Source organism: Equus caballus, chromosome 11 (assembly GCF_041296265.1).
Source record: "Equus caballus isolate H_3958 breed thoroughbred chromosome 11, TB-T2T, whole genome shotgun sequence".
In the NCBI taxonomy this organism is placed as follows: Eukaryota; Metazoa; Chordata; class Mammalia; order Perissodactyla; family Equidae; genus Equus; species Equus caballus.
The window spans coordinates 22,586,061-22,608,738 of record NC_091694.1 but is presented as its reverse complement, the minus strand read 5'-3'; the positions used below and the strand labels follow the sequence as shown (position 1 = coordinate 22,608,738).

The window sequence follows — 22,678 nt, the reverse complement described above, 5'->3', positions numbered from 1 at the left end:
CCTGCTCTCTGGGCTGCTGCTGCTTCTGCTGGTTCCCTCCCAGTCCCTGGGCTCGCTCTGCTGGGGCAGCAGGAAGAGCAGCATCCCAGGGTCCCTCCTACCATCCAGGCAGAGGGTTGAACTGATGCTCCCACACTGCCCTCAGCCAGGAGTGCCGTCCACAGCCCTGTCCCCCACCCCCAGGGCCCTCCAGGAAGCAGACGCCAGACTCGAGGGAAATAGGAACACAGTGTCCTTTATTTGCATTTCTCAGAATACTGTACAAAGGGAGTAAAAATCCTATTCACACTTTGCTTAGAAAGATTTTGAGGTGAAAGTTCCCTATGATACATGATGGGGTGGGAGTTGGGGGGACCAGAAGGCAGAAAAAAGGGCCAATGACCTCCCCTTCTCCCTCAGGGCCCTGGGAGGGGGCACAGGAACCCACACCTTTTCAAAAGTAATACAGATGCTAATCATATGGGGAGGGGAGAAGGTGGCTCCTCTCCAGCCCACCCCTCTTCTCCTCAGACAGGAGACAGCACCTGCAGGCCAGTCTTCACTCTTTCCATTATGCACAAGTTACGAGGTGAAGGGCTAGGGGAGGGCCCCACCATTCATTATTTCTGCCCCAGTTTCCCCATGTCCCTCACACCAAAGGCAGTGTCAAACTGGACCTGTGCTTACAATGACTCACAGGCCTCTTCCACCCATCACCACCCCCTCGTGCCAACCCAGAGCTTCAAACCCACAGCAGCCTCCTTTCCTATTACCACCATCATGCTGTGGGTAAATTAACTCTCCAAGCTGCCCCGCTCCCTGACCATTTCCCAAAGGATGAGTTTGGGTTTAGCTTCTGTCCCTACCCTCCTTCCCTTGTACCAATCTCTGCTGCTATGCAGACCCCTTCTTCTAAGTCTCAACTCACTATTTCCCTCCACCCCCCACCTCCACCAGGGCCAGGATGGCAGCAGCCCTGGCCCCTCACCTCTGGGACCAGGCCATCCACACCCAGCCCCACCATCCTTCTCCTTACCCTCCCCACTCCCACCCAGTACCCAGGATGGGTCAGAGGGGAGCTACCAAAAGCATGAGACATGGAATAGATGGTTCTCTATCCAGAGGGATGAGGCACCGTCACGCACTTGCTTTCATACATACAAGCACACACTGAGTGTCATCCTAAAAGATAAGAATTAAAGTGAAACAATCTAGAAGCTGTACCATCCCCTCTGCTCCCCTCGCAGAGGTTAAAGTGCTTTAGCAATAGGATGAGCAAGTGAACAGGGGGTTTCCCTGGCTTCTTGTCTAACCTCACAGGTCTGTATTCAGCCCCAGAGCCCAGCCCATTCCATGACTACCCCCATGGAGTCTCTACCCAAAAGGCAAAAGGAAAAGATGAAAAAAATCAGAAAGGGTCAGAGCCGTGGGGGGCCCACCCCAACCCCTCTACAAGCTACTTCAAGTCAGCTACTGGGGGACAAGAGCGGAGAAACTAGGGCCCAGAGGCTCAACTCCCATCTCTGGCAGTATCCAGAGGCTCGTTCTGTCTTCAGCATCACAGTACAGGCCTCACCCCTCCCCCGCCATCCTGGGCAGGGGAAGGGGCTGCACCCTCAGTATTTATTGATTCCAAAAATCCGGACGCCATGGAGCTGGGGCAGCTTGGGGATGAGCACACTCATCAAGGACACAGTGTTGAGGATGAAATGGATCTGGTCGTACTTGGTATAGAAGCTGGTGAGGAAGTACCTGGGTGGGGAAGGTTGGGGAGAGTTATGACTGTTTGGAGGTCCCCTTCACTTCCTGAGTGAGGAGAGGCAGAGTCCCAACAGCCGAGTGGTCATGGGAAAGACCCCCAGAACGGAAGCAGGGTGGCAAGATCTCCCTGGCTAAAGAGGCCCCCTGCTTTACCCCAGGCCTATGGGCTACTCACTGTCAGGAAGGAAGCCCCAACTGAGGAAAGACAGGGCCGGGGAGGCCTGAGCCCAGCATAAGACCCAGAGACACTCCAACTTTCTTTCCTCTGTTCGTTCCTATGCGAAGAGCCAGAGCTAGGGAGGTGTTTAAGCCTGGCGGGGCCCCAGGGGTCCCCAGGCCTTGGCCTGCCTGCCGGTGTCCTCCTCTACCCAAGGCACTCACAGAACGATGGGAGTGATGGTCAAGAACTTCCGAGACGCTGTGAACTGGACCCCATAGTCCATCTGCTCCCAGTGGGTCAGCAACCTCGCCTTGCCCTGGTCCGGGGTCTCAAAGGGTGTCCCCTTCACCGTGTGCAGGAAGATGTACATGCCCTGGAGGGGAGGGGTCTTCAGTAGAGGACACAAAAAGCAAAAGGCCCTCCCCAGCTCAGCTCCTCCACCCCAGTCAGAATGGGCTCCGGGTGATCAGGAGCCTCCCTCTGCTGGGCAGGGGGATGTGGGCTGGAGGTCAGCATGGAGCAGCTGGGAGCCTGGCAGGAGAATAAGGGGGTGAGAGGGCAGGCCTGGCATGAGGAGAACCATGGGGAGGAGTTAGCTGCAGAACTGGCATGGAGATGCTGCTCCTCCAGCCCAGTGACGGCCTCCCTGTGCCAGATGGGAGGGGGCAAGCTGATGGGAAGGAACTAGGCCCCTGCTTGCCCACCAAAAGCATATAAGGTAGCAAGCAGGTGGTGAGGGAGCAGAGAGGGGCAAGAGTGGAAGATGGTTTGAGATCCCTAACTTGGGAAAGAAGAATTTCTGCACTGGGCTGGGTGCCTGGGTCCTGCGGACTCTTTGGGGCCCTTAGTTCAGCTCTCAACTGCCCATCACCCAGGCCCATAAGCTACCCCATCCTGGAGATGTGGACAAATCTGCAGATTTTATTCCACTTATTGGCGTGCACAGGGCTGCAACCCAGAGCGGGAGTGGGGCAGAGAGATGAGAGGTGGGTCTGGCTCTGGTGACAGATGTTGTCAGTATGTCACCCTGACATCTGGCCCATGTCTGGGGGGGCTCCCCCTACTCCTCAGCCCTGCTATGCTCAGCAGAGTAGCCCACACGGTTGGGTGGGCAGCAGGCAGGTCCTCACCATGTTGTGGATGAGGTTGGTAAGAGTCCAGACGACAGGGACGCTCACGAAGGGGATGCTGAGCAGCACAACATGGAGAAGCCCGATGGCCAGCACATAGGAGAGCCAGATGCCGCGGCTGTTCATCACCCGCGTGTTGGGGTTCACCTCGCTGTGCGCGGTGCCCACATTCATCCTGCTGCCCCTCTCCTGCCGCTGCTCTGCAAACAAGCAACACAGGTGAGACAGGTCACACCACTTTCCCTGCCCCCTCACAGCCTCCAAGTCCCACAGGGAGGGAAGCTCTGCCTTCCCCAAGAACTACAGGCAGGGCTACTGTTTGATTCTCAAGCAAGGAGGTCAGAGAAACTCCATGCGGACTTAACTCTCTTCATTTTCCACTGCTGGGTTGGGAGAAACACCAGGCTGCCCCAAACATCACCCAACCAGGACGGTGCCCCACCAGCCACTGGGAGTGCCTGGGTGGATAGACCAAGAGGCATCCTGCCCCAGAGCAAAGAAACCACTGCCTGTCTCCCAATCTCATCCTCCAGAGCATTCCCATGACGGCCCTCTTCCCACAAAGCCCACAGAGGGGACAAGAGTCCTGTCCCCTAAGAATCAGTCAGCATAACCCCTGCTGGACTCTCTGTCTCACTAAGGGCCTGATACGGGACATCTACAGCTGAGTCCTCTCCCCTGATTAGAAGGAAGAAAAGGAGGTAGGGCCTGTGAGAACAGGTAGTGGTGGATAAAACATTTGGGGATCACTGCTTCTACCCATCTCTCCTAATTCTCCAGCCCCTCCCCTACTGTGACCCAAGAGGACTGAGAGTAGAAAGAGGGAGGGAGGGAAGAAAACAAAACAACAGACTAGGGACAACCTTTGCCCAGACCTGGAAGCCTCCTTCTTGGTGACACAAAACACCCTATCCAGACATTTTATCCATTTGGCAGCTGCTCAGGCTAACCCTCATCATGCCACTCACTCTGCCGCCAAATCACCAGGGCCCCTTTCCCTGGTGAGAGATGAGGATAGAGAACGTAGCCAACATCTACAGCTCCCATGGGCAGCTGGAACCCACATCAACATACCCCTCCCAAGGACACAAAACCACACCTGTGGCCTCTCTCCTGCCCCTTTCCTCTCTGTCCCACCCATCCTCGCCTTGGTCTCTTTTCCCAGCACCTGTTTCCAAGTGTAAGTTAGCACCATGCCTTCCCTGCCCAGCTCCAATGGCAGAAGCCCTGCAGCTGGAAGAACCAGGAGGATTGTCCTTGATGCCCAGGAAATAATGCAGCCCAGTCACACTCCTGGATGCAGGTAAGGAGGGGATGAGCAGCCCTTGTCCAGAGCTGGCTATCCCCAGATCCCTGAGGGCCCTGTGACCAGCAGGAGGTGGGAACAGATGGTGCCTTTGTACTGGCTCACCTCCCTAGCTGAGGGAAGGTCCTGCCTGATACCCTAAGGTCATCACCACGGTAACAGCCCTGTCAAAAGATGGGGAGGCAGAAAGGGGTCCCAGTTGGGGGGTATCCTGGAAGTGCCCAGGAAGCCACCTCCCTCACCCTGCTGCAATGAACTCCCCCAAGACTCATCTGCTATCTGTCTCTGGCTAGGATCACAGCCAAGCCTGCGTAGGAGCGAGAATTCTCAAGGATCAGTTCCTTACTTCCAGGATAATGGGAACAAGTTTCCTCTTCTCAGCTCCAAGCTTAAAGACCTCAGGGGAAAGGTGATCCCATAACACAGCTTCCCAGCATGCAAACATACGTGAGATGGCCCAGGTGATGCTCCTGGGGCCCATCAGCTCAGCCCATTAGGGTGGATAACTGGGCCTAACAGAAACCCAAGGAACTAGAAAACCGAGACTGGCTCAGTTGTTTACCTTCCCAGGGCCTTGGGGCTTCAGTTACCCTAACACAGCTCTTGGGACACCTACTATGCAAAAGTCTTCCCCTAGTGAGGGGGGTGGCGGGGGGGCTGGCTAGGAAGTGAGGGCTCTGAAGGACTTACTACTGTCTAAGGAGAGAGAACGTGTTCCCCAAGGCTGACCAGGATATGCTGCCCCTCCCCACTTCTCCCTAACCTAGACCTCCAGGGGTGTAGGAGTAGAGAGCCCTCCCTGGTATTTTGCCCAGGAGTGCCAAGAGCCTTGCTGAATCCCAGATCATCCTACACTCCTTTCCGGCTGAAACAGGGCATCCAATGAAGACTAATGAGTCTAGGAGGGGCTCAGACCTAGGACCTAACTGACCCCCTGGGAAGTTTCTTCCTGAAGCCTGAACACTACCTGCCCTGAGAGCAGAAATCCCAGGAGACTCCCCCCAAAGACAGAAGAGACCGATAAACTAAGAAAAAGATTGGCAGCCAAGAAGCACTCTCGACACTTTGGTGTGACTATGGGTATGTATCACTTCCATTAGTAAAATAACCAATCGCCCCTCACCCACAAGGGGAGAAATGGAGAGAAACTGGCAGAGGAAGAGCAAATCTACTGCAGCTGAGGCTGAAAAGTTCTGCTGCCACAGCTGGCAGGTGGCTGCCGGTACCAGTCCCTAACGTGGTTTCATAACCTGTCTCAAACTAGAGCCTGCAGCAATTCTGTTCTGTTAACCACTTTCTCACCGGTAACTCTACTACTCCTTCTTTCCCTTCCCCCCTGGCTCGACATGCAAATATCCCTGCCCAGCCAGTCCGTCAGACACTTAAGCCAAGGCCACAGTGCGCCCCAGGGCAGATACCAGGTGAATGCCTCCTATTCTCTTCCCCAAGTAAGGGCAGCCCTTTAAGCATCAAACCTTTTACCTTCTGGATGAGGAGCACAAAATATTCAAGCCTGCAACCTGGACCCCAACGAGAAGTCCCCGGCAGCACGTCACAATGCCCTTTTCATTCTGCCCACCCCCACAACCCGCAGGGCCACAGTCGCTCACCTCTCAGCTCTGGCCCTGCCTTCCGGACTCCGGAGACCAGTAGGAATGGAAAGCCGGCGAGTACCGAGGCGAACCCCTACTAGCCGGGGCAGAGGATGAAGCGAGGAGGCGGAGCCCTCCCTATTGTTGAGGTTTTCCGAGCGAGACCTTAAGCCGAAGGGGAGCCTACCGCTCCGCTCTCCAGCCTGGGACCTCGCACACGGAACCTGGCCCGGTCCGGAGCCCCACCCCCACCTCCTAGCGTTCACCCAGCCCTAGAGGCGGCCAAACCTTTATCCCCGAAGCCCAGAGCTCCCCGCCCCCCACCCTCCACCCCCAGCCCGAGCGCTCCTCCCCGACGCCCCATTCCCGGCCTCCGCCTCCACTTTCCCCTTTGCGCATCCCTTCGGCTGATGCACCCGCTCGGCTGCACCCCCTCCAGCCCCACTCACTCTGCTCCAGTCCCCTCCAGCCCGGCGCCTCCCCCAGCAGCCCCCACCTCCTTCCCCGCCCCGCCTCTAGCCCCAGGAGTCTCCCAGTTCGGCCACCGGAGGCCGCCCTTCTGGACTCACCGTGCGGGGCCGGAGGTCGAGGGCCCGGGAAGGGTGCCCGGGGCGGGGGTCGCTGCAGCTTCAGCAGCTGTAACAACACCGCGGAGGCGGCCACCCCGCTGGCAGCCCCTGCCGAATCAGGGCCCCGCGCCAGACCCGGTGACGTCACCGCCCAGCGCCGGCCCGCCGGATGCCTCCTGGGAGTTGTAGTTTCTCCCCTTGCCTGAGTGCCGGCCCGCCCGACGCCTTCTGGGCGTTGTAGTTTTCTCTCCCCGCTCCAGCTAGGGCCTCGCTGGCGCCGCACAGCCCGGACGTTTCAATAGCAAGTATACTAGGATCAGATGGTGTTGCTTTGGCGGGTAACAATTCCTGCTTTTGCGTCCGCGCTCTTCAAGTGCGGTTTACCCTTGCTGGGTTTTGCAGATGAGGAAAACTCGCAGTTTTAAGTAACTTGCCGCGTAGTTCTCCACTGGGTCTTAACCTGGACTGGAGCCCAGAGATTCTGACCCCAGGTCAGAATTTTTCCGCTACACCTCACTGCCTCCGCCCTGGCCGAACATTGGCTCCTCCATAAAAGAACTAGCCCGTTGCCCTGCCGAGCCTGCGTGGAAGCGGGCTTTTCACGACGACGGTTACGATGAGAGTCTGGAGGGCAGAGATCGCAGCCTGTGGACAGCGTTGGTCCACAGCCTGCCTACTCCTCAGTTACACCTGGGCCAGGCCGCATCCTTGGCCTCCTCACATTAGATGTCAGAAGAGGCCATGTGTCTTACGAAGACTCCTTGATGAATGGTTAGGAGTCTGAATTCTAGTCCCAGGTGAGCTTGTGTGGTGTGCGTAAGAGGCTCCACTTCTCTGGTCTGCATGCTCTCGAGGCAAGGACACAGATTTTACTGCCAGGTAGACATAGCGTAGGCACTCCTTGAGCAGCAATGTGACCCTGGACAAATAACTTGTCTTAATCTCCAATTCCACACCTGTGAAAATCTACCTCCAAGGTTGTGCAAATTCAAAAGAATGTGTGTAAAGCACCTGTTGCACTGTAGGAAGCTATTTCTGTAGGAAGTTGAACTAAATGGCTCTTAATGTCTCCTGGGTCACCCTCACTCTCCATGTCACCAAGAGGGCCTTGTTTGAGTAGTTTCCACTCCCCTACCCAGCTTCTTTCTAAGCCCACTCTATTCAAGGCAGGGCTGGAATAGCAGGATCAGATGAAGTCATGACATGCCAACTTGACTGGCTGTAAACACAACCTGAAATGAATGTGAGGGGATAGAAAGGAGAATGCTGGCCCAGGGAACCTGGGGACACTTCCTTCAGCCCTCACCCACCCCTCCCCTGGGGGCTGCTAGGAAACAATTTTCACAAAGCTGAAATGGGGTCCTGGGAAGTATGTAGTGGGGCACCAAGCAGGTGGATATCTGAACCACTCAGAACAGGAGAACAGGCAGCTTCTAGAACATTTCCAGGGCCAATGGCCCAAGAACACTCATCCCAAGACCTAAATAATCAACCCAGAGTCTAAAGTTCTGCTTTATATCCTACAGAAGTTTCTCCTGGTTCTTGGAGGCCCCTCTGCTTATAGTCAGACTTCTGAAGACAAAAGCAAACAACTGAATATTGTCCTTTCCACAGAAACCTCCCTAGCATTGAAGCAAAAAAAGATGTCTTTATTTTTTACAAAATGAGCCTAGTTGACCCTTTTGACTTTTCTCTGAGTTTCTTCCATCCTGCATCAAGTTGATCAAGCTCTCTGGATCTTTGCCAGTTTCCTCACATCTCTGCAAAGCTCCATGACCCAGACTGGATCCACGTCTCAAATAAGGTTCTGACTAATGCATAGTCTAACGGAAAGATTACTGGACATGCCATGCCCTATTAATAACCCCTGTTATCAAATTTTTTTCACAATGGGAATGAACAGAGTTCTGACTCACGCTGGGTTTGTGGTAAATTGTGGATCACTTTCTGCTTAATTTAGCCTGAGTCTTTGTCATCATCTTTCTCCTTCTCTAGTTCTCTGCCCTTATAATTACCATGTCTTCACCAAACATCCTTCAGCCGTAATAGGCCTAAGCACTGTTCAGAACGAGTGTCAGCACTCTTATGTGGTGCTGGGGAAGGCACAGCCTCTTGGACAAACAGTTGATAATATGTGCCAAGAAGTTGTAAAATCATTCAGGCCTCGGAGCCATGATTATATTTCTGGTAGCATATTCTAAGGAAGTACATCTCATGTACTATGTGTGAGGACGTTCACCTTAGAATTATTTATTATAGTGGAAAACCAAAAGTACCCTAAATGCCCAAGAAAAATATTATGGTATGTCCATTGGATGGGATAGTATGAAGCATTATAGTAAATTGTTGTGAAAACTATCTGGCAGTATGGGAAAATGCTTGCAAGGTTATATGAAAAGATCAGGGAAAAAAATAGCATGAGCATTCCCCAGGGATGCAATCAGAAAAATCTAGAAGAAGGGAAGCTAGAAGAAACACCCAATTCCCTTAACACATAGAAGAAAAAAGAAGAGGGAGAGACTTACAGATTAAGATAAATTAAGCAATATATCAACCAAAAGCCGTACTTGGATCCTGATTCAAGCAAGCCAACTTTTTTTTTAAGATTTTATTAAATTAGGGAAATTTGAATATTGACTATTCAAATTGATGATATCAAGGAATTATAAATTTTCAGGCATATCATATTGTATTAATTTTTTTAATAAAATATCCTCATCTTTTGGAGACATATACTAAAATGTATGTTGATGTATGATATGATGATTTGATTTGCTTCAAAATAATCTGGGCTAGGGACATGAGGGAATAAAAAGCAAGATGGGCCATGAGGTGATAATTATTGAAACTAGGAGACGGGGACATAAGATTCCTTACATTATTTTCTCTACTTTTTTATGTTTGAAATTGTCTATAATAAAAAGTTTTTATAAACCTGTATATGCGTTAATGATTAGGAAAAAAGAACAACACTGGTGAGATGCTGGCACCAGACTGCCAAGGTTCAATTCCCTGTTCTGGTCACAGCTGTGTGACCTTAGACAAGTCACTGAACCTCTCTGTGTTTCAGTTACTTAATTTCTAAATGGAGATGGTGATGATCATGATAGTGCCCACCTCATGTTGTTGTGAGGATTAAATGGTCAATAAATGTGAAGCACTTAGAACAATTCCTGGCACCTAGGAAGTGCTCTATATGTGTTGCCTGTTATTAATCCATTCCACATTTGAATGATATTTAAGCATCTACTTTACTAGGCTGTGGAAATTCAATAAAATAAAAACAGATCTTGTTAGGATGGAGGGATTTGGGTGATCTTTTTCATTCTCTAGTTTCAAACTTTGTGTAATGTGAGATAGCTTTAAATCTTTTATGAAATGTGTGTTTTTAAAACAGAGTGAGCCACCATCACAGGCTCTCCCTGCCCTCTGGGAGCTCCTTAGTCTGCTGAGGTAGACGCATTTCCCAGCCTTGGGGTGTTTCCAACTGGCAGGGTGGCGTGGCCTCTGCTTGCCGGAGATACACCATGTGGGCCAAGATAGCAAACATGGCCGGGGGTGATAAACTGGGACCACATTCCAAGGTGACGCAGTGGTGGGAAGTGAGGAGGTGGGCATCAAGAAACATAGCCCCTTCCCCGAGCCCTAAGGGAGAGAATGGCACCTCTCTACTCCTTCTACCCCCCACTCCCCTCCAATTCACTCCTACACGACCTCCTGATCCCCGCCACCTCACCTCCCTCCTTGCTGAAGGGGAGGTGTTGAGGTCACACCCAGAGCGAGCACAGGGAGGAAGGGAGCTGTTTATTTCCTTGGCAGTTGTGTTTTTGTTTGGTTGGGGAGCACCCCAAGTGTGTGGTGGCAGCGGGGCGGCGGCAGGGACAGTGATGCTAAGTAGACAAAGAAGCACTGAGTGACAGCCACTGAGCCGGTAGGAGAGGAGGCGGCGCAGCGACTGGCAGCCTTGGCAGTGGGCACTAGCTCTCCTCCCCTTGCCCAGCCCTGTGGTTGGGTATTTTGGGCTGTGGAGGGAAAGGGCTGAGCTGGCCAGGGCCTCCACGCCAGAGCCAAGGCCTGGGAACCAGAACCTCCCTCTGGGAATCAAGAGCAGGGCTGTTCTTTAGGATTATGCAATCTGCATAATCTTTGATATGGACAATCGACATCATCTCCCACGGGGAAAACAAAAGCAGTTTAGAAAACTGTAAACATTATAGATCAAAAGGGCAATGGTTATAGAAACGGGAGCTTTAAGAAAAGATCCCCTAGTGTCCTTCCAGTTGCATGACTACCCCAGTAGACCCCACCTCTCTAGAAATGCTGGGTGGCCACTGCCCCAGATCATCTTCTTCCCCTGCTTAACACCAACTCCTCCTTCAGTGACAATCACAGCTGACATGATTTAGCATTTGCTACGTCCCAGGTCCTGGGCAAAGGGCTTTACGTGTATAAAGTCTTTTAATCTTTAAACCTGTGAAGTAGGTTTTTTATTATCCCCACTTTACAGATGAGAAAACTGCAGTACAGAGAGTTTAAATATTTTGCCCAAGGTCACACAGCTAGGAAGTGGCATTTCTCCTAAAAGCCATTCCTGGCCACTCCCCTGTCGTGTGTGTCCCTCATGTTCCCGTAGGTGCCTTGTAAAGTCTTCTATCCCACACCGAGGGTGCTATGTTTAAGTTATCTGTCACACAACCACCTCCCTGGCTAGGCTGCTTGCTCCATGTCTTAGTGATATTTGCATTTCCTGCACATAGTGGATTCTCAGTGAATGTTAACTGAAGGATGTAACTGGCCCACACATCCTGGACTACAGCCACACTGAGCTTCTAACCGGTCTCAGACACACCTTGCTCTTTCTTGCTCTTGTCTCAGCCTACAATGCTTTTCCTCCTATTCTTTTCCATCTAGTAGACTCCTGTTCATCCCTCAAGCCCTAGCTCACCTATCACCTTCTTTGTGAAGCCTTCCCTAACTTTCCAGGCAGAGTCCACTGCTTCGTCCTCTGGGCTCCTCTGACCCCAGCAGACACCTCAGCGAGAGCCCACCCCTAGGTTATCTGGTGGCCATATGTGTGCACACGCCATCTTCCCCCTTTGTCTGGGGGATGACCCAAACTGCCCAATATTCTCATGTTAGAGGGTCCCTGGCTGACACGATAGGAAAAGTAGCTAGCCTTCCTCCTTTTTTGTTTATCCCTCTCTATCCAGGCTGGACCTGAGGACTTCCAACATGTGGGAGGCAGGGGCCTGGAGGCCTGCTGAGTTTCTCTCCTCCCAGGTCACATCTTTGGGGCATGGAGTTACTGCCTTTGGAGGGAGGAGCTGTGACTCAGCCCCAGCCAGGGAGGGGGCCTGAGGGACCTAACTTTCTGGGGCCCTGAACTTGGGAATCAGGGCCCTGCTGTGCCTCAGCCTCTTCTCTGCCCACCATCATAGACACATTGAACATCAGGCTGGAAGGGATCTCAGAGACAGTGAGGGCCAGAGAGCCAAAGGCCCAAGGAGGTTGGGGAAGGATATGACCAGTGGCACAAATGTCTGATGGTCTTGGGCCTGGCCCAAGGGTTTTCCTACATGCCCCACAGGCCACGGTGAAGAATGGAACACCCCGGTCATCCTCCTTCAATCCCACACAACGGCTTCCACTCAGTTCCCTCCCACCTGGACTGTTGCAGTAATGGTTTTTCTTCCACCAAAACGTCCTCCACACAGCCAGCAAAGTGATCCAAATATCAAAGCTCATTTTTTTTTTTTTTTAAGATTTTATTTTTTCCTTTTTCTCCCCAAAGCCCCCCGGTACATAGTTGTATATTCTTCGTTGTGGGTTCTTCTAGTTGTGGCATGTGGGACGCTGCCTCAGCGTGGTCTGATGAGCAGTGCCATGTCCGCGCCCAGGATTCGAACTGACGAAACACTGGGCCGCCTGCTGTGGAGTGTGCGAACTTAACCACTCGGCCACGGGGCCAGCCCCTCAAAGCTCATTTTAAAACCTTTCAATCCTTCAGCAACTGAGTCAATTCCCAATTCTTCCACGGTGTAGAAGACCACAAGGATCTGGTGCCTTTCCACCGTAACGATGGCCTTTGCCACCGCCCCCTCTACTCTGTAGCCGAGGAGAAGCCAAGCCTTCTCACGCTCCCTTGTTGTTGCGCACACTCTGATGCTCACCTGATGAACTCAGCCTTAAAGACCCAGCTCAGATGTCATTCCTTGGTGAAGCCTTCCCTGATATCCTGGAAAAGGCAGTGTGTCAGATAAGAATGTTCTCAGCTGAAAGCAACAGAAAACCAACCAAAGGAATGATTCTGACCTTAGGTCGCCAGCAGAATCACCTAAGCAGCTTTTAAAAGTCCCCGTCACCAGAGACGTGCCAGATCGATTTTATTAGAAGCTCCATGATGGACCCAGGCATCATTAGTTTTCAAAACCTCCCATATTCTAATGTGCAGCCAAGTTGAGAAGCACTGAAGCGGGGTTAGTTTTTCTCACATAATGAGTCTAGAGGTAGACGGTTGTTGGTCTTGGTTGAGTGGCTCACCATATCCGGGCCAGCGGCTTTGTTGTCTCATGGTCACAAGATGGCTATGGTTGACCCTCCATGCTCAAAGCAGGGGGAAAGCTGTAGGGAGAAGGGGAGGACCCAGCCCATCCTCTTCTATGAGCAAATCAAAGACTGTCCCAGAAATTCCTGCAGCAGACTTTTACTAAGATGTCATTGACCAGAACTGAGCCACCCCCAGCTGCCAAGGAGGCTGGGAAAGTGAGCAACAGGACTTCCGATAGACTGAGAGGACCAATCAGGCTCTATCATAAAGGACTGAGTACTACTCCCAAATCAGTGTGTGTTATCAAGTTAGGAGGTAAGGAATGGATACTGAAGAGTGGCAGAATATGCTGCCCCAGAATATGCCACTTGGGCATAAGATTATTTTGAGCTAAAAGCACTTAAAAGACAACAGATGCAAGAAGGGCATTCTAATCTCCCGTTTTCTTCCAGAAAACAGGAGACAAAAACTCTCCTGTGAAAGATGCCCTCCTGGTACCAGGAGAAAATAAACATTCTTTAATGGGGAGTCAAAGCTGAAAAATTTGGTACAAACAGACCTTGTTAAAATAATTCTTATCTTCCTCTAGCCTCCCCAAATAGTTTAGTTACCTTTTCCTCATATATCGTAGTCACTTTTCCACAATTGCCTCTCTTTATTCACCCTAGTATAAAAGTATTTGTGTTTTGCCACTTCTTTGGGTCTTCATTTCCTTATGACAGCTGTGTCATGTAAAACTTGTATAAATTTGTATGCTTTTCTCCTGTTAATCTAACTTATGTCAACTTAGTTCTCAGACCCAGCTGAAAAACGTGAAGAGGATAGAGGTAAAATGTTGCCTCCCACGATACCAAGTAGACAGCCAGCAGATGCTGCCAGTTACTTATTCTCTCTCTGGGCTTCAAAGCTGCTCGTACACACATTATTATGGCAGACATCACATCAATGCATTGTGGAGACGTGTGTTGACACGTCCATGTCTCCCTCTAGACTGTAATTCTCAACTCAGGCTGCACATTAGAAATACCTGGGGAGGGGCTGGCCCCATGGTCTAGTGGTTAAGTTCGCACACTCCACAGCAGGCGGCCCAGTGTTTCGTTGGTTTGAATCCTGGGCGCGGACATGGCACTGCTCATCAGGCCACGCTGAGGCGGCATCCCACATGCCACAACTAGAAGGACCCACAACAAAGAACATACAACTATGTACCGGGGGGCTTTGGGGAGAAAAAGGAAAAAAATTAAAAAATAATAAAAAAAAAAGAAATACCTGGGGAGATTTTGAAAAATATCAGTGCCTACACCCCATCCAAAGAGATTTTAATTTAATTGGTCCAGGTGAAGGCCAGGCATAACTAATTTTTAAAAGCTCCTCCAGGTATGCTAATGTGCAGGCTGGATTTTGAGAACCACTGCTACAGAGCCAGCACCTTAAGAACAGGATCTGTATTCCCTTCAACAAGCACGGGTCTCAGACATGGGGCTCACGGGAAATCCTCGCTGAATGAATGAATGGCAGAGAAAAATCTGTGCTCCAGGCTTGTCAACCCTCAGCCTGCGCTGTGCACCATCCTGAGTGTGGTTCCTCCTTCCTCCCCTTCTGTGTCTTCTTCTGAGCACTGCAATTAGCCACCCTCCATTAACCACGCCACTACTCCAGGTGGATTCCCCTATGTGCACAGACTGCCTGCTTCTCCCACAGCTGCTGTGCTGGGCACTCCCGGCCCACTCTTGGCTGGTAGCTGCCCTGGTCTGAGAAGCAGATAACTCTCTCCATCAACAGCCAGGCTCAACTCTTGTGCCTTGGCTAAACCCCCTGCCCAGTGTGAGAGAAGAGCAGCGGGAGGGTAGGGTTCCACACGCTTTTTATTCCACATTCAACCACAGTCCCGAAATCGACGCCCAAGTATTCATGGCAGAGTGCCTGGCCTAACTAACAAGCAACCCGCAGACAAAATCTTCACTTCTCCCGCCCAAGCGTAGAAAATGTGTCTTATCTGATTCCTTGGGCAAATGTGAGTGTGAGAAATGCCCCTGCTGATATCACAAGAATGAATCAGTGGTGAGTACATCCCCAGAGATGACGTTAGCCGGTATCCAACCATCAGAACCATCTGATTCTGACCCCATCACACTTCTGAAACTACCTGTTCAAAGGTCACCTACATGGCCAGCTTCATGTGACCTGTGCCCTGCGCTCGGAAGGGCCCTGCACTTGATTTTACGATCTGCTGTTATCTCTTGAAATTCTTAACAGTTTTTGAACAAGAGACCCCATATTTTCATTTTGCACCAGGCCCTGCAATTGTGTGTCCGATCCTAGTCACCCATAGTCTCTCACAAAATCCAGCAAGGTTTTTCTCCTCACAAAGGTCTCCACAGCATATGACCTCCACCTTCTCTGTGCAAGTCTCTGTGACACTCCACTCTCCTGTTCCCTTCCACTACATCAGGACAGAGTGGAATAATGGGGTGCCATGGGCTGCAAATGAAGGGCTGGGATCAAGGGGCCCTGGGGAATATGTCGTCCAAGGCTTTCTTGGCTCCCGGGCAAGAGGGAGAATTAAAAGTACCAATTTGGCAGGCCGGCCGGTAGCATAAGGGTTAAGTTCACAGGCTCTGCTTCAGCAGCCCGGGGTTTGCTGGTTCAGATCCCAGACAGAGACCTGTGCACCACTTATCAAGCCATGCTATGGCAGGTGTCCCAAATATAAAGTAGAGGAAGAGGGGCACAGATGTTGTCTCAGGGCCAATCTTCCTCAGCGAAAAGGGGAGGATTGGCAGCTGATGTTAGCTTAGAGCTAATCTCCCTCAAAAAAAAGTACCAACTTGGGAACCCAGGGCCCCAGTAAACTGACAGAACCGGAGTCAGCTCCAATCCAGAACATAAACTCAGTGGAAAAACTTGTAGGCATCCATATCAAATGTCAGACACCTTGAAGAACCCCTTCTAACTCCTAGAGGGGCCATCTACCAACAGTGCAGAGAACAAACTGAAATTGAACCATGGTGCCCCATGCCAGGCAAGAGAGTCGAACACCCTGTGAGGAGCCAGGAGATGAGGTCCTCCAGAGAGGGTCAAGTTTTCCAAGGAAAGGCTGAGGGAAGTTTGCTCACCATGGAAGAAGGTGCCACAAGGCCTGGTAGACGGGCAGAGATGGAGAATGCAGGAGGGATGGAGCTGGGAGGTGAAGGGTTGCTGAAGGCAATGGACGTGAGACCGGGCCCACCCCAGTTCTACCCCCTAGGCGTGCCAAGCAGGGATTCTTTTGCTCAGCCAGGCTCTGGGAGACGGGCAGAGGTTCTGGAAGGCAGGGTCTCAGCCCTGGATGGGATGGAAGATGGCAACGTCAAGGCCTTGGGAGGGGAGCCTGAGGCAGGGAATGGAATTGGGGCCTAGTCTCCCCACAGCAGAGTTCATCAGGGTCCAGGATCTGCCCTCTCTTGGCATCGTCTGGCCAGGCCGTGGCTCAGGTATCCGACACCTGGGGCCTGGAGTCACATGCCAGGAAACCCAACACTCTTGGGCCCCAGCCCCCAACTCCCAGCAGCTACAAGCAAGCAGGGCTTCTGGAGGAGGAAGCCGGTCTCCAGAGCCGAGCAGCAGGGAGGCTACTTCCGGGGAGAGGGCAGCACAGGAGAAGGCTCTCCTACCAAAAGGGGTGAGAGGCTGGGAGGAGGAGGGAGAGGATGGAGGAGGAAGTGCGGGGCGGAGAGGACAAAGCTGGGGCAGGCAGAGGGGTGGATGCTGCAGGAAAATGGGTGGATAGGCACAGAGGTGGGGCCTTAGTCACCTAGCCTAGCTGGATGCCCTAAAGTCCTATTGCTGATCCATCCTCCTTATCTCCTTCACTCTAGTGCCAAACAGGCCCTCTGGTGTCTACCCGGCCCACCTGGCAGCCACCCAGGTAGGTTGGCAGAAAAAGACTTTATTCCAATGAGCGAAATCAATACATGGGCAGAGGCAGAAACTTAGAGACCCCTATAATGACCAACAGGGCCTTGGACCGAGAAACTTCAGAGGTTTGCCCTCCAGAATCAGAGACCCCAGATGAGTCTCGGGCCCAGGGGACCTTTTACCCAAAGGGCCCAAATGAGGAGCTCTAAGCCCCAAAGAAGAAGCAAACAACATCACCCAAAAGTCCCCAAAGGAGGGACCCCAGTCCAAAGAGACTCCACAGGGGACCTGAGGAAGAGAGAGCTGGCAGAGGGGAATGGAATTCTCTTGACTCACTCTTCTTTTATGGGGCTTTTTCTTCCCCAGATCCTACTCCACTCCAGGACTATGCCAATCTGTGGCCATGCTCCCACCAGGCAGTCACCTCCTGTCCCTCTTGCTGGTGATAGGCACAGGGAGTACCGTGCCCAGCCCCTGGGTACCTCCCCAGGGATGCTACGTGGCAGAGGAAGCCGGTGAGCGGACCTTCCGCTGCAGCCAGGCAGGCCTGAGTGCCGTGCCCCCAGGCATCCCCAACGACACCCGCAAGCTCTACTTGGATGCCAACCGGCTGGCATCAGTGCCAGCTGGTGCCTTCCAGCACCTGCCTGTTCTGGAGGAGCTGGATCTATCCCATAATGTCCTTGTCCACCTCTCAGGGGCCGCTTTCCAGGGCCTGGCTGGGACGCTGCGCCACCTCGACCTCTCTGCCAACCAGCTGGCCTCAGTGCCTGTGGAGGCCTTCGTGGGGCTGCAGATCCAAGTGAACCTGTCCGCCAACCCTTGGCGCTGCGACTGTGCCCTCCAGGAGGTGCTTAGGCAGGTGAGGCTGGCACCGGGCACTGGGACAGGCATCGTGTGTGGCCCGGGAGCCCGCCCAGACCTCGTGGGGCAGGAGTTCCTGCCACTGGCAGGGGAGGAAGAACTGTGTGGCACGGGGCGGGGCGGGGCCCGGCGGAGCACTGACGTGGCCCTGCTGGTCACCATGGGGGGCTGGTTGGTACTTGTGGTGGCTTATCTGGTCCACTACGTGTGGCAGAACCGGGATGAGACCCGATGTCCCCTCAAGCGAGCCCCCGTGTTGCCCGTGCGCTCCGAGGACTCCTCCACCCTCAGCACAGTGGTCTGATGACCAGGGCCACTCCTCTGGCCCCATGCCCCACACTCCTACCCCTATGTCCTCTCTTCTCCTCTGACCCCCTCAGCCTCCTCTGCAGCCCCATCCCATCCTCCAAATTCTACCCCCTTCCTCCTCCTGCTAAACACCTGATCTCTCTCTCTCTCTATTTGGTGCCTGGAGTTTTTGGTGCCTGCGTTTGGTGCATACTCTGGGTCTGGATTATGCTAGACTCAGACACCTAAAGCTCCTGAGTCCACAGTGGTGGAGGACAACATAAAAGAGAATGACAGTAGTGGTATGTGTGCCAGTTCAGAGGGAGGAGCAGGCAGCTATGGGAGCATGGAGGAGGAAGCCTCTGCCTGGCAGACATGGTCTCAAAGTCTTCACTGAATGGATGTTTGAGCTGACTCTTCAAGAATGAGGAGGGCTCTGAGCAGAAGAGGGAGGGCCCTACCTGAAAGGTGGTGGACAAAGACAAAGAAGATGCAGAACAACTCTGGATGTCTGGGCAGCAGCAAGACCTACCTGGGGCCTGGAATAGAGGATGCAAAAGGGGGCAAGGGTTGGAGGTGAGGTCAGAAAGTTGGGTGCAGATGGATTGAGAAGGATCCCGTGGGCTTCTCCTCTCCTCTCTCCATCTCAACTGAGAAGCTCCACCCTCACTTCTTGCCTCTCTCTTGGCCCCAGGCTCCCCTCCCTGTGCCCTCTATTGGGGCCCCTCTTCCTTTTCCAGAGACTCCCTCATCACTCTGCTTTCTCTTTTATACACTGAAAAGCTACCTGAACCCTTTCCCTTGGGACGAAAGTGGTCTTGTCTATGCTGGGGATGAGTCATTGGAGAGCTGGGGGTGGGGGGAACTAGGAAGTCTCCCATCCTCAGAACATCACTGGACAACTCAATAAAGTCACTTTTTATTAATGCCCTTGATCTCTTTCTTATCATTCATTTCACTGAACATGTGTGGCCTGGCAGGGAGGAGGGGGAGGGTGTGGAGACCTTCACCACCACATCAACACCCCTTTAGTGATGGGTGCTCCCACTAGGCTGGATGCCAACTCTTCCCTCCCCTCCTGCCTCCCAGCTCCTGACACCAGAGTCTATCTGCTAGGGACGCCAGGTCCTATGAATTAATGATGGTGGAATGGAAGGATAGGGAATGGGAGGGGGCCAGGAGGGAGGACAAACAGGGAGAAGGGAAGGAGGGCAATGTCCAGGCACCAGTGACCAGCTGGCAGTCTCCAGCCTGCTGGAGGGCGCATAGGAAGCAAAGGGAGAGGGAGTTGTTACCCTCTGGGCAATCTGTCTTTTCTCTCAGGGGGAGTCTGAGCAGGGGGCAGGGAGAAAGCAGATGTGATAAAAAATAATAAAAGACTTCCTGGTTGAGGGACACCAAGTTGGCTGAAGGAGGGGGCCATATGAGATATCCCTATCACCAAATAGGATGCTCAAGGGACCAAAGGGGGCCACACAGGATGATCCACTCATGGGGCCTCCATGGAGGAAGCAAGTGCTTTGGGGAGGCTTCTGGGAGCCCCAGCAGAAACTGAAGATAAGAACCACTGAACCAGGGTTCCACCCAGCTCGGGGAAGAGCCTGGGGCAGAATGGAGGCCACTCGGGGAGTGGTAAAGAGGAATCTATCACCTCCCCTGGTCCCTCTGATCTTGCTGACTTTCCTGTCTCCTTTCCAGCCTCCCTTTCACCCTTTCTCTCTCCATCCCTGAGGCTCCTCCCACCACTCCAAGGCTGAGCGCCTCCATATCATCCAGAAAGCCTCAACTTGACTCATCTCAGAAAAACCTGGGACCACCCCCCCATCCTCTTTTCTCGGGAGACATGGGCTTCCCCACTTCCAGGGATGCTCGGGGATGGGGGAAAGAACTGGGGTGTGAGAAGTTTCAGGTTGCAGCTTTGGCTGTCCACCCCAGCTACTCCCTCGACTGGGCCTTGGAATCCTGGCCCCATCCCTATCAAACTCTCCATTAGTCCCTCCTCTGCCACTCTCAGAGTCTGTCCCACTCTGCTATCCCATCCCCTACTGGAATCGGGCTGGACACGTCTCACTAGGTTCTGGGAAAGAGACTGTGTAGACCTGTGAGGGAGATAGGGTGGCGGACAGCTGGAGCCCCATGTCTCTATCACCGGTGCCCATTCCTGGACCTTCATTTGACTCCCTGTCATCCTGAGCAGCAGAGACCATGCGCATCTTTAAGGTCTGCAGAGAGTCAGTTCCCCTCCTCTGACATCTAACCCCAATTCCCAGAGGTGAGCTCAGGATGGGAGGGGATCCAGGGAGGAAAGCTTGCTTGGATTCCACATCAGGAGGAGTCCTGGAGCCCTGGGTAATAAATGATCATAAATGACCCCTCTAGGTCAACTTCCTTTCCCTTTCTGGAGCTAGGACAGGAGAAAAGGCAAAAGGGGGACAAGTGGAGCAGAAGATGGGGGTCTGGGGAGGTAGCAGTGGAGATGCTTCATTGACTCCTCTCCCCAGGGAGAGATCCCTTCACCCCAGACATTTGGGGTCCCTGAGTCAGAACTTGGTGGGAGGGGGGCCTTAGAAGCTGTGGCTTCAACTCAGCCCATCAGCGGAGACTGGACAGAGCAGGGCATCCACAGACTCAGACAGGCTCCCACCTGGAACGACAGTCGCTGAACACCTAAGCCCTTCCCTCAGCACCCTGGCCTCTGGGTTGTGCTTGTCCACTGGGCAGGCAGGAGTGGGTGGCATCACTGGTTTCACCCCTACATCCTTATCTCTGCCAGGGACCAGGGATCATAGGACCTGTGCTCCAAGATGCTACCTGGGCCCTGGTGAGGCAGCTAGGTGGCCTCATTGATGCTGCCCACTTCTGGCCCTTCTGCCTGGTACAGAGGAAGAGGGGTACACACCACACCAGATCTCCCTCTCCCACTGGGATGTGCTAGAGCCAGGAATAAAGCCACCAGGTACAAAGACAGCCCAGGTACACGCCTGGTCCAGCTCTGAGGCAGGAACCTAGGACACCTGGGGGAGGTCCCAGCTTATCATCCATGTGCAGCATCATGGAGCTAGCAGGCTTTGGTTTGGGGTGGTAGGAAAGGAGTGGTCCCTCACTCAGCCCTTCCACCACCAGCTTTTCCTGCCCTATGGAGCAGAAGCCTGGAGCGGCAGGGAAAGCAGACACTGGCATCAGGGAGTCCCCAGTCTGAGGAGGTGAGACTTGAACCTAACTCCCAGGGAACTCTCAGGCTAATGGAAACAATAGGGTCCTTTCTCTTTGGGGAGCTCTGAACCTGGTGAGACCCAGCATACCCCAGACACAGAGACTTAGACACCTACAAAGACTTGTTATCTACAAAAGGAAGTGAATAGAGAGCAAACTGAGTACACAGAAGCTGAGAGAGGCAGTTAAGGAGCAACGGGTGGGGCACAGCCCCCACCCTTCCTGTCTTTGGCTCAGGTGCAGACATTTCAAGTGAAAGGCTGGGCTCTCCTACAGACTGAGGGCATATCAACATCCAAACCAAAAGCAACCCAGGCAGCTTATTCCAAGGGAAGGGTGTGCCTCCCCCATCAGACTAAGGAGAGATCCACCTAGAAACTGTGTCACCTCATCTCTCTAGGATTCTGTCATCAGCAACCTTGCCTGCCTACCAGGAATGTTGCCTCAAACCAGGAAGGCAGAGAACAATGCAGAGCAAGGCCTCTGAGCTGCCAAAACGGATGCCACCACAAATCCACTATTTCATTCAACAAACATTTATTGAGTTACTACCATGTGCCAGGTACTGCAGATACAAAGATGAGGAAGTCATGGCGCCTATCCTTGGTTAGTGGATCAGTGATGACAGCCTGGGTGACAGAGGTGAACACAGGGGCCATGTGAGCCCAGAAGGTGCGGCTAAAGCAAACACCAACCAACGTTCATAAACTTTGTTCACAGGAGCATTCACTCACCAACCCATTTATTTTACGCATTTTTTGAAATTTTATTTTACATAGAGTTCTAATAATTTTGACACTACAGTTTCCTGCGTGCAACAGATCAGAAGCAGTATATCTGAAGGAGCAAAAAGTATATAACAGCTAGTCAGAATAACAGCAGTGAGAAACAACAGCCAGAGAGCAGGGAGGCACATTATTAAAAGTATTTATAAGAATTCAAAACGCATTGCAGTAGACCGTTTTAGTATCTTCTAAATGGCCCTGTGTGGACAAATGATTCTCCCTGCCTCAAAGGGGCCTATGGGCATTAGCAAAATGCATAATATTAATCACATTGACTTCGAATTACCTGCAAAAAGGTCAGATCTTAGAGTGTCCACTTGCAGGGGCGGGGAGCAATGAAAATTTCCCTCCTGTAGGGCAGAAGTAATACAGAACGACTGTTGGAAAATGCTCATTCTACCTGGCCTACTTCCTTGTTCCTTCCTCCTGTGGGTCCAAGATCTGCCACTGGGGCTGTGCGGAGCAAGCACAATCTCTCTTGAATATAACAGCCCTTCAGATATATGAAGATGGCTCTGGAGTCTCCAGCTGTTGGAGTCAGCACATCATGGTTCTTCTCCATTCCTCTCTCCCTGTCCCCCTTTAAT

At 52.5% G+C, this 22,678-nt stretch overlaps 2 protein-coding genes and 1 long non-coding RNA gene across 7 annotated transcripts; 2 read left to right on the top strand and 1 right to left on the bottom strand.

Moving 5' to 3' along the window:
* Window positions 1–219: 219 nt before the first annotated feature.
* ORMDL3 (ORMDL sphingolipid biosynthesis regulator 3) lies at window positions 220–7,899 on the bottom strand. Of its 5 annotated transcripts, none has more exons than XM_023652579.2 (4): window positions 6,498–7,899; window positions 3,031–3,230; window positions 2,122–2,273; window positions 220–1,731 (listed from the first exon to the last, which is right to left on the bottom strand). In XM_023652579.2, the coding sequence occupies exons 2-4, from the start codon at window positions 3,202–3,204 to the stop codon at window positions 1,596–1,598; spliced, it is 462 nt and encodes a 153-aa protein (XP_023508347.1). In that variant the 5' UTR covers window positions 3,205–3,230; window positions 6,498–7,899; the 3' UTR covers window positions 220–1,595. The 5 variants fall into 5 exon arrangements, with proteins under 5 accessions (XP_023508347.1, XP_023508350.1, XP_023508348.1 ...); XM_023652582.2 differs by having other exon boundaries at window positions 3,031–3,225; window positions 6,498–6,656; XM_023652580.2 differs by having other exon boundaries at window positions 5,947–6,615.
* LOC138916136 (uncharacterized) lies at window positions 5,931–9,435 on the top strand. Its single transcript, XR_011422901.1, has 2 exons — window positions 5,931–7,294; window positions 8,024–9,435. It is a non-coding gene; the product is annotated as an uncharacterized lncRNA (long non-coding RNA).
* Window positions 9,436–16,161: 6,726 nt separating this feature from the next.
* LRRC3C (leucine rich repeat containing 3C) lies at window positions 16,162–18,109 on the top strand. The gene is made up of 3 exons (XM_003362488.3): window positions 16,162–16,257; window positions 16,902–16,951; window positions 17,308–18,109. The coding sequence occupies exons 1-3, from the start codon at window positions 16,162–16,164 to the stop codon at window positions 18,107–18,109; spliced, it is 948 nt and encodes a 315-aa protein (XP_003362536.2).
* The last annotated feature ends 4,569 nt before the right edge of the window (window positions 18,110–22,678 follow it).